At 41.6% G+C, this 16,509-nt stretch overlaps 1 protein-coding gene across 6 annotated transcripts in view; it reads left to right on the forward strand.

The window, feature by feature from the left end:
- Positions 1 to 16,509, forward strand: part of C1H11orf65 (chromosome 1 C11orf65 homolog) — a 44,785-nt gene that overhangs the window by 3,497 nt on the left and 24,779 nt on the right. For all 6 annotated transcript variants that reach the window (XM_059720843.1, XM_059720848.1, XM_019482005.2 and 3 more), the window contains exons 2-6: positions 327 to 443; positions 3,444 to 3,536; positions 5,370 to 5,423; positions 12,117 to 12,320; positions 13,897 to 14,030. In XM_059720843.1, the coding sequence (XP_059576826.1) occupies positions 342 to 443; positions 3,444 to 3,536; positions 5,370 to 5,423; positions 12,117 to 12,320; positions 13,897 to 14,030 (587 nt within the window). In that variant the 5' untranslated portion in view covers positions 327 to 341. The remainder of the gene's footprint in view (positions 1 to 326; positions 444 to 3,443; positions 3,537 to 5,369; positions 5,424 to 12,116; positions 12,321 to 13,896; positions 14,031 to 16,509) is intronic.

Consider the following 16,509-nt stretch of genomic DNA (forward strand, 5'->3'; position numbering starts at 1 on the left):
AACTGTGCAAGACCTGAAAAGCAGGTCTTGTTCCTCAGTCTTTCTTTCTATTTCACAGCTACTTATTCCACTTCCCAAAACTATTTTATTTCTTAGTTGCTATCTTAAAATTATAGATCTAGGGAAGAAATAGCCTTGTTGATGAATTCTGATCATTGATTGTTATCCTTATTTTTTTTCCCCTGTTGGAATTCAGATCATAAAAGACAGATATTTTTGAAAAGTATACTTTACCTTGGTTAGAAGAGAAAATGATTGTGAAAACAGTAAATTAATCAGGAAGTGAATAGTTTTGAACAATGCCTTTACATATCCCATTGTTTTAGGTAACTGTAAGACCAATGGACAAAGAGGACAATGCAATAGATCTCTATAATAATGCAAACCTAGAGAAACAGAATGAAGCTGCAAGAATCATTCAGAGGTCTTGGAAAAGATATATTGTAAGTCCGAAACAATGTTGAAAAATCTGCTAGAAGCAGGAATAACTTTAGGGAAATGCTTCACACATAGGCATGAAGGTCATTGGGATGATTCTGACCCTAATACTTAATAGGTAGTTAACTCTACACAGAGACCTATATATACAGTGCATTTCAAAATGATAAGTAATTTTATAGTAGTGTAAGAGTGATATTATAGCCATGATGGTCTAGAAAGTATGTGAGAGGCAAGGATTTCTTTGGGTAATGTCTTCTATTGGACCAACTATGTAGCTGGAATGGAGTTAGACAAGCTTTTGAATGCAAGACATTCTTCATCAAGTCACAAAGAATGTCTGACAAAGAATGTCTTGCATTCAAAAGCTTGTCTAACTCTATCCCAACTCCGTAGTTAGCCCAATAAATGAGACCACCCTAAAAAAACTTTGCCTATCAATTTTATATTAACTAGTCAAAAACCAAGTAAAATTCTGTGGCTCTCACAGGAAAAAAGCATTTCCAATTATTTAGGGTGTGGTAGGTAGTGAGTGTTCTGTTTTGGCATAAGTTTTAGTAGGCATGGAAACTTGTAGTTAAAGACCTGACACTGCTTCCTGGAAAATTTTGCAAATAGTGAACTAAAGTCAATCCAGGAAAAATGTCCATTAAAGTCAATATGAGATTTTGGCTTTAATATTTCACTGTTTCTTCACCACAAGAACCAATATTATATTCTTTGCACACCCAAAATTCCTGTGAAATCTGTAGGAGTTTGGGGTATACAAAAAAAGTAGAATTGGGACACTTTGTTTGTGAACTACAGTTAAGTGTTTCAGAGATTATTGTGAGCACAGATAGCATGTCTTGGATTTAAAACGCAGAACAAAACATTAAGTAATAGTGATCCTGCCAATTAAAAAGGGAGGAGAGACAGTAAAAAATGTAAGTTGTTACTTGCTGAATGCTTGGAGATATGTGTATCATAGAGGTGCTACTTAGCAGTTTCTGATATAAGAGAAACTCATATTCTGAATGAGTAGGAACTATGGGGCATAAGACTGATTTTAAATATTTTGTTTAAAAATGTGACTATTTATAATTTTAAGGGGTGTGTGTGTTTGTGTGTATATGCATAAAACCAGAAGGATCTCCTGGATCATTCCAGTTCTCTTCTATCATAACTGCCACATCAAATTATCTTGTTCATAATTTTATTGAGCTCCCTCTGAAAAATAGCTAGATTTTTGTTCTCACTAACCTGACTGGAACGCTGTTGTAGAGTCTTATTATTCTTTTAATGTCCTTCCTGAATTCACAATTAGTTGTATATCCATTTGTTCTTGTGCCAACATTGTCTTTTAACTTAAATAGTTTTTCTCTCTCCTTAATGTTACCCTTCCCAAAGTATTTATAAGGCAGTAATCCTCTTCCCTCTCAGCTGTCATTTTGCAAACTAAACAAGCCAAACTCTTAGTTTTTTCTCATGAGGCTCGCCATTCCCCTGATCATTCTAGTAGCATTCTCTGCATTTGTTCTAATTTGAGTTCATCTTTAATTTCTCCTAATGCATTGTAGGACTGCATTTGCCATTTCATGGTTGTATCACATTGGCAGCTCACAGTTATCCTGTGATCAGCAAAATACATCATGATCCGTCTCTTCCTCAGTTATTTCCAAGTAATAAACACCTGACTCACCAGTGAAATTTTTGTTATTAGTCCCCAAGTGCATAATCTTGTATTTTATACTGTTGATTTCACCCCATTTCTATTACCCACTCTCTAAGGTCATCTAGTTATTTCTGTTTGGTATACCCATTCTCTTCTCTATTGATAATGTCACTCGCACTTGAGTGAATTAAGCTCTTTGATTTTTGCTTCTACCTTAGTTGTTATTATTTCTACTTGTAGGCGTCATTCTCATTGTATCCATCTTGTCATTACCCACATGTTCACCAATATACTGCTTATTAAAAATTGAGGCAAAATCTGATTAATTTTTAAATCATACTTAAATGATCCATAATCTTTTGCCTGTCTTCCTAAAAACATAAGAATTGCCATTTACTGAGTCAGACCATAGGTCCATCTTGCCCAGTATCCTGTGTCACAGAGTGCCACACTGGATGCTGAAAGGAAGAGTGAACTGGGTATGACCAAGGTTTTCCCACTGTTCCACTCTCATTTTCAGCCTCCATCATTTAAGGTATAGGAAGTTCTGATTTGAAGGCTGTATCCCTAACTCCCATGCTCAACAGCTACTGATGCCCCTTTCATCCAAGAATTTGTCCAATTTGATTTGTATTTTGCCTCAGTTTTTAATAAGCAGTATATTGGTGAACATGTGGGTAAAGACAAAATGGATACAATGAGAATGCAAAAATACATGATTCAAAGCCTTTTTCTTCCCTAAATATAAATGCATAATTTTGTTTATATAAATTTTCCTAATCATTACTGTAACACCACTGGCTTAACTTTTCAGGATTGGGATGAGCATGACAGGGAAAGATTTAATGCACTGAGACAATGTCTCAGTGGAGAGCCCCATGGGCTGGATGACACAGTCCCATATGCGGGGTCAGTGTGCATTGTTGCTCTGTAGCCATATTGATGCATACACAGGGTTGCTCCAGTGCATGCAGTATCTGATGTGGCATGCACATGGCCAGATCTGGTGCATACAGGGTTGCTCTGGCGCACACAGGGTCAGATTTGGCATGTGCTGGGTCACTCTGTGGCTAGATCTGGGTACACAGGCTTGGATCCTGTGGGCATGGGAATCCAGCCCATGGACCAACTCTACATGGAGTCCAGCCTGTGGACCAACCCTGCAGCACTCATCTGGTTCATGGGGCCAGAAGACTGGGCACCACTAATGTAAAGGATTTGTCCCACCTAGTCCTAAATTTTGTGATTCTGGGTATGGGAAACTCCAAAAAGCATCATGTCTGTGTTTCAGATTGGCAGGGGAGGGGAAACAATGACAACTTTTCTTGATCATATTTATACTTTTCTACAGGATACCCGTATTTTTCAATACTACAAAGGACTTATCAGTTTTAAAATGGTAGGGGAACCTCGTCTTTTGATGAAATACATTGACCCTCTAGAGGTAAGAGTTCTGTTTCTAGATGTATATTCACCAACACATTATATAAATGATAGATGTAATTTGAAATAGTTTTATAATTGTCTGTCTTATTTGGGATATATGTTGGTATTTGGGATACCAACTGGGGATGGTTTTGTTCAGTATCTTCACCAGTGACCTGGAAGATGGGGTGGAATACACGCTCAGCAAGTTTGCAGATGCCACCAAGCTGGGGGAAGTAGTAGATACTATGGAGGGTAAGGGTAGGATTCAGAGGGTGCATCTGCATGAGACACTAACTGTGCAATAGCCTAATAACACTGTGCAGTAGCATGCTAGGCAATAACTGTGCTAATACACTACTGCACAGTAGTATTAGGCTACTGCATAGTAAGCATCACTAAAAACCATGTGCAGGAGCTACTGTGCAGTAGTGTGAGTTACTCTTTATTGATTTAGTACTTGGTTATCCAAGTACTAAACTTAACACGTGGTAACTACAGTGCATTATTAAATGTGTAGACATGCCCAGAGTGACCTAGACATATTGGAGGATTGGACCAAAAGAAATCACATGAGGTTCAATAAGTGCAAAGTCCTGTACTTAGGACAGAAAAATCCCATGAACCGGTACAGGCTGGGGACTGACTGGCTGGGCAGCAGCTATGCAGAAAAGGACCTGGGGTTTATAGTGGACAATAAGCTGAATATGAGCCAAGAGTGAGCCCTTGTTGCCAAGAAGGTTAATGGCACATTGGGCTGCATTGGTAGGAGCGTTGCCAGCAGATAAAGGGAAGTGATTATTCCCCTCTATTCAGCACCAGTGAGGCCACTTCTGGAGTACTGCATTCAGTTTTGGGCCGCCCACTACAGAAAGGATGTGGACAAATTGGAGAGTCCAGTGGAAGGCAATGGAAATGGTTAGGAGGGTGAGGCATGTGGCTTATGAGGAGAGACTGAGGGAACTGCATTTATTTAGTCTGAAGATTAGACAACGGAGAGGGGATTTAATAGCCACCTTCAAGTACCTGAAGGGTGGTTCCAAAGAGGATGGACCCAGAGTGTTTTTAGTAGTGGCAGATGACAGAACAAGGAACGATGGTCCAAAGTTGCAGCAAAGGAAGTTTAGCTTAGATATTAGCAAAAACTTTCTCACTAGAAGGGTAGAAAATCATTGGAACAGGTTACCCAGAGAGGTTGTGGACTCTCCATCCTTAGAGGTTTTTAAGACCTGGCTAGACAAAGCCTTGGCTGGGATGATCTAGTTGGGGATGGTCCTGCTTTGAGCAGGGGGTTGGAGTAGATGACCTCCTGAGGTCCCTTCCAACCCTAATTTTCTATGATTCTGTGATTTTATTACAACTCTGAGTGTTCTCATTATTCATATAAATATTTAACCCCTTTTTGAAAGAATTACTACACAAAGAACAAAAGTGAGAGAAAACCCATGCTTCATCCCAAAGAACAACCAAACAAGAAAACAAAGTAAAAGCTAGTCAACAGTAGACATCATAAATTACACCCCACTTTTCCCCCTGCTCAGCGATCGACCGCCAGTGGACCTGGCACCACAGTGCAGTAGAGAGTAAAATGAAGCCCATAATTTTGCCTTTTTAATTTCCTTTTTAATATAAATTTATTAATAAAAGATTTTCATCTGGCAAATAAGGCACTTCTATGAGTAAAATATCAACCTATTTATATTGTGTACTGTCTTAATACTGTGTAGAAGATAAATGTTTGAGATGAATCTAAATGCAAATAGACAAAGTATGTAACTTCACACTGCATCGTTTTGTCTTGATTTCTCAATGCTCTGGAAGCACTGTAGATTAAATCTTTCTTTTTTTGCAGGCAGATTTCCTAGATGCTGCAGCAGGTGCATATATCAGATTCAGACTGGGCGGTGTAAGTATCATTTGAAGGAATGTTAAAACAGCAGCATTCTTTCTACACAGAGCGACTCAATACCACATGTGTTTATATGTTAACTTAATGTAAATTAAACATTTGAATAAACCAGCAGGATCAACTTTTTCTAACAAGCGTGCCTAAAATAAGGAGCCTAAATCCATATGTAAGCACCCATATTTAAATAGGTGAGCTAAATCTTCTGCGTTGCTATGCAGATCCTTTTGACTTCAGAGGGATTTGCAGGCTATCTGCACCTGAGAATTGGAGGTGCAATCCTGGTCTCATTGAAGTTAAGGCAGTTTCTTCACTGATTTCAACATGGGTACAAATTACCTTAAACCAGTAGCTAAGTGCCTATATATGTATTTGCCTTGACATTTTGGCCCAGGTGTCTATAGATTTTTGCGTAATATTTTTGCCTATTGATAAACATGTGAACAGTCAGTCTGTAATAGAACAAACCTTTTGCAAGGTTTTCTGTTTTCAAAATACCTTACACAGAATTATGAATTCAATTCAAGAACACCTGAAATAACTGTAAAGAAGCTGATCTATTGCCAACATTTTCCCCTGTTGCTTGGCTAGCAATTTCCAGTAAATTGCATTTGGCAGTCTTTTATCATATAATCATTTGGTCTGTGCTCTTGACCTCTGGTTCCCTGTCTAACACAACCTTCTGAATAATACATCATTAGAATATCTTACATTGAAGACATATGATACTAATAAAACAGTAGAGCAACAGTTTGCTCTTTGCTAGAAAGTACAGTGTAGAGATCAACATGCTGAGCTGATTTATTACCTACAATAAAATCCAGTTCAGGGAAAGTAAGCATGAGACTTGGTAGGTGTTTTGTACATGGGTATTACAAAACCAGTGTATTTTTCACTTCATAGTTTCATAGTTTTGTTGGCTACAAATGTCCAACTCGGGATCCTTAAAATTCTGGTTTATTAGGCGGATTGAAATACTGTAATGAAATTAAATCATAAACCTTGGGGCTGGTCTTCCCACCCCACACACACACACGCACACACAAGTAGCAAGCTACAAGAGTCAGGTATACCTATCCTACAAGCGCTGGAGTCTGCCGTCGATGGCCAGTCGAGGCTTCTTTCAGCGTGGTGTTATCCTCCAGAAGGGGGTCGACGGCTGGTCCTTCTGGCTGGACAGGTCGGGTGCTGGTCGAGTTGGAGATCAAGAGGGCGCCACTGAGGGTCACTTTTCACTGCTTTTTATCTGTCCTTGGCAGACTTTGGTGACTCCCCAGTTTTCAGGTTTGCCCAATCCAGGGGTCGTTGACCCTTGTGGGACTTCCCCCCCCCCCCCCTTGGTGGCTACTGGATGTCATCTGTCAGCCCCAGGGGTTGTCCACATGTACGTGCAGGTTTGGGAATCTGTTGATGAATTTTGAATAGGCCTCTGGGAGCAGTCAATTTGGAGCTATTCAGCCCAAAAGTTGGTCCCCGGCGTTGATTAACTCAGGCCAGGGCTTCTAGCCCTTGATCAGTGACGTTTAGAGATGTCCCGGTTGCTACATTGTCTTCTATTGAGTTCTTCCGTTGGTTGATCTGCAGTTTCCTTAGGTGTTAATTGCTGCCTGCTACCGTGTTACACATTCAATCACTGATTCACTCGCTCTTTCAGGGGCCAGCCTGATACAGGGAAGTGGCAGTTTGATTCCTGCCCTTGTTAACATTGTTACAATGTATAACTTAGTTATGAAACTAAACACATTTAGTTGAAAGTTGAAAAGTGAGGAGTATAAAATATAAGCTGCAAAAGTAAAGCCATGGCACACAAATATATAATGGCGGGAATATTTGAACGCTCGTGGCGCATGGGCCAAGTCCCGGAGGACTGGAAAAGGGCCAATGTGGTCCCCATTTTCAAGAAGGGGAGGAAGGAGGACCCGGGCAACTATAGGCCAGTCGGTCTCACCTCCATCCTCGGCAAAATCTTTGAAAAAATTATCAAAGCTCACATTTCCGAGAGCCCAGCAGGACAAATTATGCTGAGGGGAAACCAGCACGGGTTCGTAGCAGGCAGATCGTGCCTGACTGATCTAGTCTCTTTTTATTAGCAGGTTACAAAATGCCTGGATACAGAAGGAGGGGTGGATGTCGTGTACTTAGACTTCAGGAAGGCCTTCGATACGGTATCCCACCCCATACTGGTGAACAAGTTAAGAGGCTGTGACTTGGATGACTACACAGTCCGGTGGGTGGCAAATTGGCTGGAGGGTCGCACTGAGAGTCGTGGTGGATGGGTTGGTTTCGACCTGGAAGGGTGTGGGCAGCAGGGTCCCGCAGGGCTCGGTCCTTGGACCGATACTCTTTAATGTCTTCATCAGCGACTTGGACGAGGGAGTGAAATGTACTCTGTCCAAGTTTGCAGATGACACAAAGCTATGGGGAGAAGTGGACACGCTGGAGGGCAGGGAACAGCTGCAGGCAGACCTGGACAGGTTGGACAAGTGGGCAGAAAACAACAGGATGCAGTTCAACAAGGAGAAATGCAAAGTGCTGCACCTAGGGAGGAAAAATGTCTGGCACACCTACAGCCTAGGGAATGACCTGCTGGGTGGCACAGAGGTGGAAAGGGATCTTGGAGTCCTAGTGGACTCCAAGATGAACATGAGTCGGCAGTGTGACAAAGCCATCAGAAAAGCGAATGGCACTTTATCATGCATCAGCAGATGCATGACGAATAGATCCAAGGAGGTGATACTTCCCCTCTATCGGGCGCTGGTCAGACCGCAGTTGGAGTACTGTGTGCAATTCTGGGCACCACACTTCAAGAGGGATGTGGATAACCTGGAGAGGGTCCAGAGAAGGGCCACTCGTATGGTTAAGGGCTTGCAGACCAAGCCCTACGAGGAGAGACAAGAGAACCTGGACCTTTTCAGCCTCCGCAAGAGAAGGTTGAGGAGGCGACCTTGTGGCTGCCTATAAGTTCATCACGGGGGCACAGAAGGGAATTGGTGAGGATTTATTCACCAAGGCGCCCCCGGGGGTTACAAGAAATAATGGCCACAAGCTAGCAGAGAGCAGATTTAGATTGGACATTAGGAAGAACTTCTTCACAGTTCGAGTGGCCAAGGTCTGGAACGGGCTCCCAAGGGAGGTGGTGCTCTCCCCTACCCTGGGGGTCTTCAAGAGGAGGTTAGATAAGCATCTAGGTGGGGTCATCTAGACCCAGTACTCTTTCCTGCCTATGCAGGGGGTCGGACTTGATGATCTATTGAGGTCCCTTCCGACCCTAACATCTATGAATCTATAAAAATACCAAAATACAAGGGGAGATACAAAATGCACACATACAAATTTCAAAACACAATTCCTTATCTTAAAGTGAAACAAAGAGGAAGGAAGAAAAGGTAGAATAGGAAAAACATATCCAAGGAGGGCAGAGCAACTGCAGGCAAGAGGAAAAGGGGCTTTCTGCTACAGTTTCATAGTAGCTAGGGTCAGGAGGGACCTGAACAGATCATCTAGCCTGACCCCTTGCCACAGGCAGGAATGAATGCTGGGTTCACAAGACCCCAGACAGGTGATCATCCAACCTCCTCTTCAATTTGCCTAAGGTAGGGGCGAGGACCACTCCCCTGGGAAGTTGGTTCCAGATTTTGGCCACCCTAACTATACAATATTGCCTTCTGATCTCTAACCTAAACCTATTCTCCATCAGCTTATTACCATTGTTCCTTGTCACCCCAGGTGGTGCTGGGGAGAAAAGGGCTCTGCCTATTTGCTGTTGATCCCCCCCCGATGAGCTTGTAGGCAGCCACCAGGTTCCCCCTCAGCCTCCTTTTGCTGAGGCTGAACAGGTTCAGGTCCTTCAATCTCTCCTCGTAGGGCCTGTCCTGCTGGCCTCTCACCAAGCGGGTGCCCCTCCTCTGAACCCTCTCCAGGCTGGCCACATCCATTTTGAAGTGCAATGCCCAGTACTGGATGCAGTACTCCAACTGTGGCCTGACCAAAGTCGCATAGAGGGGGAGTATCACTTCTCTGGACCGGCTTGAGATGCACCTTTGGATGCACGACAAGGTATGGCTGGCCTTGCTGGCTGTGGTCTGGCATTGGCAGCTCATGTTCATCTTGGAATCAATAATGACTCCAAGATCCCTTTCCGCCTCTGTGCTTTCAAGAAGGGAACTCCCCAGCCTGTATGTATGTTGTGGATTCTACCAAGGTGCAGCACCCTGCATTTGTCTACATTGAACCCTATCCTATTTTCGTCTGCCCACTTTTCTAGTCTGTCTGAATCTAGTTGCAGCCTCTCTCTCCCTTCAAGTGTGTCCACCTCGCCCCACATCTTAGTGTCATCAGCAAACTTGGACAGCGTGCTTTCCACCCCCTCGTCCAAGTCGCCAATGAAGGTGTTAAACAGTGTGGGCCCAAGGATCAAGCCCTGAGGTTACCCCACTACTCCTATCTCGCCAGGTTGAGTACAACCTGTCCACCACTGCTCTCTGGGTGCGCCCCATCAGCGAATTTTTTACCCATTGAACTGTACAGGCATCAATGCCGCAGTCACTTAATTTATTGATGAGGATGGGGTGAGAGACAGTGTCAAAGGCCTTCTTAAAGTCTAGAAAGACTATGTCCACAGCGACACCATCATCCAAGGATTTAGTTACTTGGTCATAAAAGGCAATCAGGTTGGTCTGGCAGGACCTGCCTTTGATGAACCCATGCTGATTGCCCCGAGCATGATCTCCCCTGCAGGCCCCCCATAGATGTGTTCCTTGATGATTCTCTCCAAGATCTTCCCGAGCACCAAGGTGAGGCTTACAGGCCTATAGTTACTTGGGTCCTACTTCCTCCACTTACCAAAGGTTAACTCCCTGATAAAATACAAATATGAAAAAATGGCTATTTTAATGAGAACTAGTCAAACATTTTAAATTGTAATAGTTGCAGTATATTTACAAGACTGCCCAATGTAACATAATGTTTCCAGGATCCTATTTTCAGTTTATGGAGAGAGACATCTACAATTGCCAATCATCATAAGTTTCAAAAGCGCCAGGAGAAAATATATGCTGTAATTACCTATTAATGTTCTTATTGTCTGCCTCGTCTCTAGTGCTTCTATATCAGTCCTCACAGGTAATTGGATATTTTTGTCTCTGATAGATTTTCGGTGTGTGTGCAAAGACAAAAATATACATTACTGTGGTTACACACTTCTCACAAGATAACCAATCACCCCAATCTTTAAATTCTAATCCTCAAAGGGAATTTACAAAACACCTTTTGTAGATGAGCCTATGAACTTCACTTCATAAATCTACTGGATACAAAAAATCATGTACTAAGTATAGATGTTTGCTTTATGGCATATTATAACCTGTCTGACATCTGATAACCCCAGGTAACCTGTCTGCATTTGCCAGCTACATTCTATCACCAGTTCAACATTCCCCTTCCCCCACACCTACCTGTCTCTCATTTTTTGTCTCCCATTCCCTTTCACCCACACTGTCACACATTTGCATTTTCACAGACCTGCATTTTGTATCTTGGCTTCTATTCTACCCAGGAGAGCACATGAAACACCAGCAGACTCTCCTTATGCCTGAAGAAAGGTGTCTGTGCCTAAAAGCTTGCAAAGAACATTTTTTCCAACTACTTAGTTGAGCTAATAAAAGATATCACATCTACACATCTGCCTATGTCCTTAGATAAACATGGCTACAACCAACAACCCTGAAGCATGGATTAGCAGATTTTTTTTCCTTTTTTCCTCCTTCTAGTACTAAGAGATTTGGATTACTGAATCAAGCCTGCTAATCTACTTTTTTTTTAATTCATGCCATAAGAGATGGACCACTACTGGTTGGTTAAATATACAGCACCTCTGACAGAGAGGGGATTGCTTTAACTTAATGCAGTTCTACAGTGAAAGTGACTGTAGCTACAGTGACTTAACTGTTTGGGTGGATGACTAGTTTTTTAAGAAGTGACAAGGTTTTAGTTTTTGTGTTGCAACCTATCAGATTATTTATTTCTTATCTTTAGAGCATCAGTAAGGTCTATTAAGTAAGCATATTATTATTTTGCATGTACACAGCACTTTTAACCTGAGGCTATTACATTGCTTCAAGTAAATGATCATCGCTATTTTACAGAGGGACAAGTGGATGAATGAAAAGTCCCTGTGGTGATTGTACTGGATTTGGAAATAAATCCTACAAATCTAGACTTCTGTAGCCATGCTTAATACACAGTGCATATTTAACTTCTCATTTTTAAGCATTTTCTACTCCAGCTTTCTCTTCGCAGGAAACTTCTCCTTTTTACTTACTACAGCAAATACCTGTAAGTGTTGCATGCACTTGAGGCGCTAGTTGCCTCACATACAGAATTTATGGCAAAACTCTCACTGACATCACTGAGTGCAGGACTGGAGCTTTAAGTACATGTACAGTTATAATAAATCAGTCAGATCATCCAATGTTAGCCTATTTTTCTAGAATTCACCCACTTTGAAATGAATAAGGGATTGTTTCATTAAACCCACTGACATCAGTGGAGTTTGGTGAGGGCTTAATTTGCACAAGTTTTAAAAAGAATGAACTAACACTTTTTTAAAAGAACTAACAATTTTTAAAAAGAATTAACTAACAGAATTTGTTACTAACTGGACCTCTAGTTTACAAATGTTATTCTTGTCTACAGACCAGCTATCCTCCAAATATATACTATAAAATATTCACTCATAGACCTGTTGTAGATATGTGTGCTAACAGCCCTAAAGATTATTCAAAGTTGGCATCCAAACAGAGTCTGACAAAAAAGATTCATGGAAAGATTTGGAAAGATGATGGCAGTGGCTACTACAAACGTGTAGAGAACAATGGTTGGAGACTTCTTTCTGCCAAAGTAAGCAACAAAAAACATTTATTTTTCTTTTCTAAAATGTTGTTAATTCCTTTTTTTTTTATCTTACATATGTCAAACCTGCTCTAGGACTTAATTTCGCTCACATGGATCACGTCAAAATGTGCAAGATCTTTATTTTCATTTGAAATTATGACTTATGATCAATCGCTTGCTGTGAGATGTTCTTAAAACATCACAATAATTTATTTGTAGCATATTTTTTCTCATTAGGCCACTGAACAACATAATAAATATGATTAAGTGATAGTGGGTATGATGCTATGAGATCTTGTCCAGGTCTGAAACAAATATGTTTACTAAGGTAAGAAAACACAGGCCCCTTCTATATGACATATGTATGATACAATTATTTGGTTAATTGTGCAATTAATTTAGGCTGGCTATGAAAGCAAATTAACTATGGAACCTTATAAAGGCCCAACTAGCTATAAACTATGTAATTTGCACATGTAGCCTTTTCTCTCCACAGCTGGGAGCCCAGATCCCAGCTGGGGGGGCCCATGTGTGTCCCTAAGCTTGGGACCTCCCAGCTGACACCAGCTCCAAGCCACAGGAGCGCATGCCCCTGCAGCTGGTGGCCTCAGGAGCTGACAGGACTCCCAGCTTCAGGGGCACCTGACATACCCCTATGGCTGGGAGCCCACAGCAGCAGCAGTCTCCCAGCCACAGGATGCATATTGTGTCCCCACAGCTGGGAGATCACAGCGACTGGTCTCCCAGCTGCAGAAATGCATAGTGCACCCCCATGGCTGGGAGCCCCGTCAGGCTCCCCCTGCACCTGTACTAAGGTGTGATGGGATCTAATTTGCGATCCCACAATCATGCCTGGTGCCATGCACGTGTGTCATGGAGGTGGAGTGACTGTGTGGATCATGCATTAGATCCTATCTCACCTTTACCAGCGCATATAGAGGGGTCCCCAGAGTAACCACAGTATTCAGGGAATTATTTGAATCCCACAAAAGACTGCAAGAAGCCTAGTCTCATCTCAGGTATTAGTCACCACAAATTATAGGGCTGGATTACTCGGCATATGAACATGCAGGGAGGCAAAAGTGCATCTAAGCCATCTTCTTGCTTCTCTTGTCTGGAGACTGAACTGGTCTAGGCATAAGAGAGAGCAGCTGTAGTTTTCATTAACAAATGGCATTCTTCTTTAGTGACAACCTCTGAGTAACTGTACTGATGCTTTGTGGAGAAGTCTAATCTACGTTTGGCCTTTATTTCAGTGATTACTGCATTGCTTTTCTGTATCTTATCCAAACTTTTCTCTTCATCATACTAAATAGGTATATTAAAGAATCAATTACCCCTGAATCAATTTTTGCAAGAGAAAACAGACATCTTGCATGTTACTGTGAAAGACACAAGGCTAATCTTGATATGGGATCTTATGCTCCACATTTAAGTAAAATAGAAGAGTAGTAATTCTGTGAATATTCTCAGTGTAAAAATACAAATCATGTGACCTGTAAACAAGCAGGTGTATCTAAGGATATAAAAAAGTGGTGTTTTTATGAAACTATACCAACAATACCTCATTTTTTTCCAGTAGGCTTGGAAAAGCATGGATCCTTTCACAACTGAAGACAACAAAAAGGAAATACAATTTCATTTCTCTAAGCTGAAGAGGAAGCAAGATGTTGAAATGAGAAGAAAAAGGAAAAAAATTGAATGGCTGAAAAAAATGTAAATTAATGCAGTTTTTGAATTTTATTTTTATGTATGGTTAGAGTAATATTTTGGTCACAATTCGTATTTAAACTAATTCATTTTCACTATTAAATTCTCTTAAATGTCATGTAAATCAGAAAGCGGCCAGTCACTGCTAAGTCCAGATGAATTTCCTGTGGAACTAGCTTTATTTGGGGCAGTTGGATATTACCTCTTTTATTGATCCAAGTCTGCATAGCTTCTGCAGGAGCTTTTATTTTATAGGCTAGGGTTCTGGTTCCATTTTGTGTCTCATCGCCATCAGCAGTCCTTTGATATGAGGATGACAGTCTTCCAGACGATAGGGAAGTCATTGGTGAGTCCAGAGATGACTGATGAGACCAATCTGAGTTCTGCGTACATGTTCAAGTGCAGATATGGCACAGCTGAGGAATAACTGCACTATAGATGGAAAAAAGTATTGGTGCAATCACACATCGTTTCTTGACTCTGTTTCTAATCATGAAGCGGCCCAAGTCTAAGCTATTTCTTAGAATGGTTGCTGCCATGCCATCATGAAGAAGTCTGACGATGGTAACAAATTTTGTTGGACATCCAAATCTCCTCAGGATCTCTTCACTCTTGATTGAATCAAAGGCCTTAGGTCAGTGAAGGCCACGTAAAGATCTCTATGTTGCTTATGACACTTCTATATTTGACTAGCAAGACAGTGTGTCTGTTGTACCTGTGAATGGTCTGAAACTGCACTGGGACTCGGGTAGAATCTTCTTGGTGAGGGGAGTGAGTCTATTGAGAATTCAGCAAGGATCTTCCCAGTTATAGATGGGAGTGCAATGCCATGGTAATTGCAACAGTCTGATCCACCTCCTTTCTTAAATATGGTTATGATTCTGGCATCTCTCAAGTCACTAGGAATCTGTTCATGTTTCCAGATTTTCAGAAAAAGGTATCTAGCTGGTGAGAGAACTTTTTCATACCATGCTTATAAATTTCAGTTGGTATTTCATCAGGACCACATGCTTTGTTCTTCATTTTGCTCAGTGTCTTTCAAGGCCACTTGATAGGTTGGTGGGTCTGTAAGGTAGTCCTTAATGGGATATTGTGAAATAGTGTTGATGGTATTCTCACCAACATTAGAAATCTTGGTTCAGAAGCTCTTGAAAGTGTTTCTTCCACTGTGGACTGATGGCAGAATTCTCTTTAAAGAGTGTTGTTCTATTCTTCATAGTTTCATAGTAGCTAGGGTCAGGAGGGACCTGAACAGATCATCTAGCCTGACCCCCTGCCACAGGCAGGAATGAATGCTGGGTTCACAAGACCCCAGACAGGTGATCGTCCAACCTCCTCTTGAATATGCCTAAGGTAGGGGCAAGGAACACTTCCCTGGGAAGTTGGTTCTAGATTTTGGCCACCCTAACTGTAAAATATTACCTTCTGATCTCCAACCTAAACCTATTCTCCATCAGCTTTTGACCATTGTTCCTTGTCACCCCAGGTGGTGCTGGGGAGAAAAGAGCTCTGCCTGTTTGCTGTTGATCCCCCTTGATGAGCTTGTAGGCAGCCACCTTAGACCTCAGAAGGATGACTCCTTGTGTGCTTGACCCATAGGTAGCTTTGGTCATGCTGAAGAAACTATGCATACTGTAACTCAGCCAACTTTAGGATCTCTTGCTTTATTCTCCCACTGCTTGTTTTTTTGCTCTCAAATTTTCCTCTGGGTCTCCTCTTTAATGGGGTGATAAGTGTCTTGTTTCTGTTTGGAGTTGATATTATTTTGCCAAGCTTTGAAGCTCTCCTTTTTCTGTCAATGTGAGCTTGAATTTCCTGATCATTCTCATCAAACCAGTCCTGATGTTTCTTTGTGAAGATTCTTCACATGCTTCATGGATGCCTTTCTTGAGGCTTTTCCAGTGATCAGTGGTGTCACAAAGGCGCTGCTGGGAATGATTGTTTTTAGCAGGGCCTTTCAGGCACTCAATATTAAATCTCTTCCTTGGTTGCTTCTTTTGCTTCTTTTGTTTTGGGGTAATATGAATGGACATAATAGAATGTATCAAACAATGTTCAGTCCAGCAGTCATCTGTGCTAGTCATAGCTCTGGTGATATGGACATCACGATGGTCCTGGGCACACACTATGACATAGGCAGTCAGTTGCCAGTGTTTTGAGCAGGGGTGCATCCATGATGTCTTCCATTTGCTGATTTGATGGACTAAAGAGTTTGTGATTTTGAGATCATGTTACAAACACTTGCTGAGGAGGAGAATTCCACTCCCAGCTCTTCTATTCCCAGCTGTTTTATTCTGTTTCCATAGCTCAGAGTCCTTGCTCACTCTAGCATTGAAATCACCAAGAAGAATGATGTTATCTTCTTTGGGGACAGATCACAGGACTTGGTTGAGTTTAGAACTGAATTTTTTCTTAGTTTAGTCATCGCTATCAATGGTTGTGGTGTATGCACTGATGACTTTTGCATGTTTCTGCTGGTCAGTGG

Source organism: Alligator mississippiensis, chromosome 1, assembly GCF_030867095.1.
Source record: "Alligator mississippiensis isolate rAllMis1 chromosome 1, rAllMis1, whole genome shotgun sequence".
NCBI lineage: Eukaryota > Metazoa > Chordata > Crocodylia > Alligatoridae > Alligator > Alligator mississippiensis.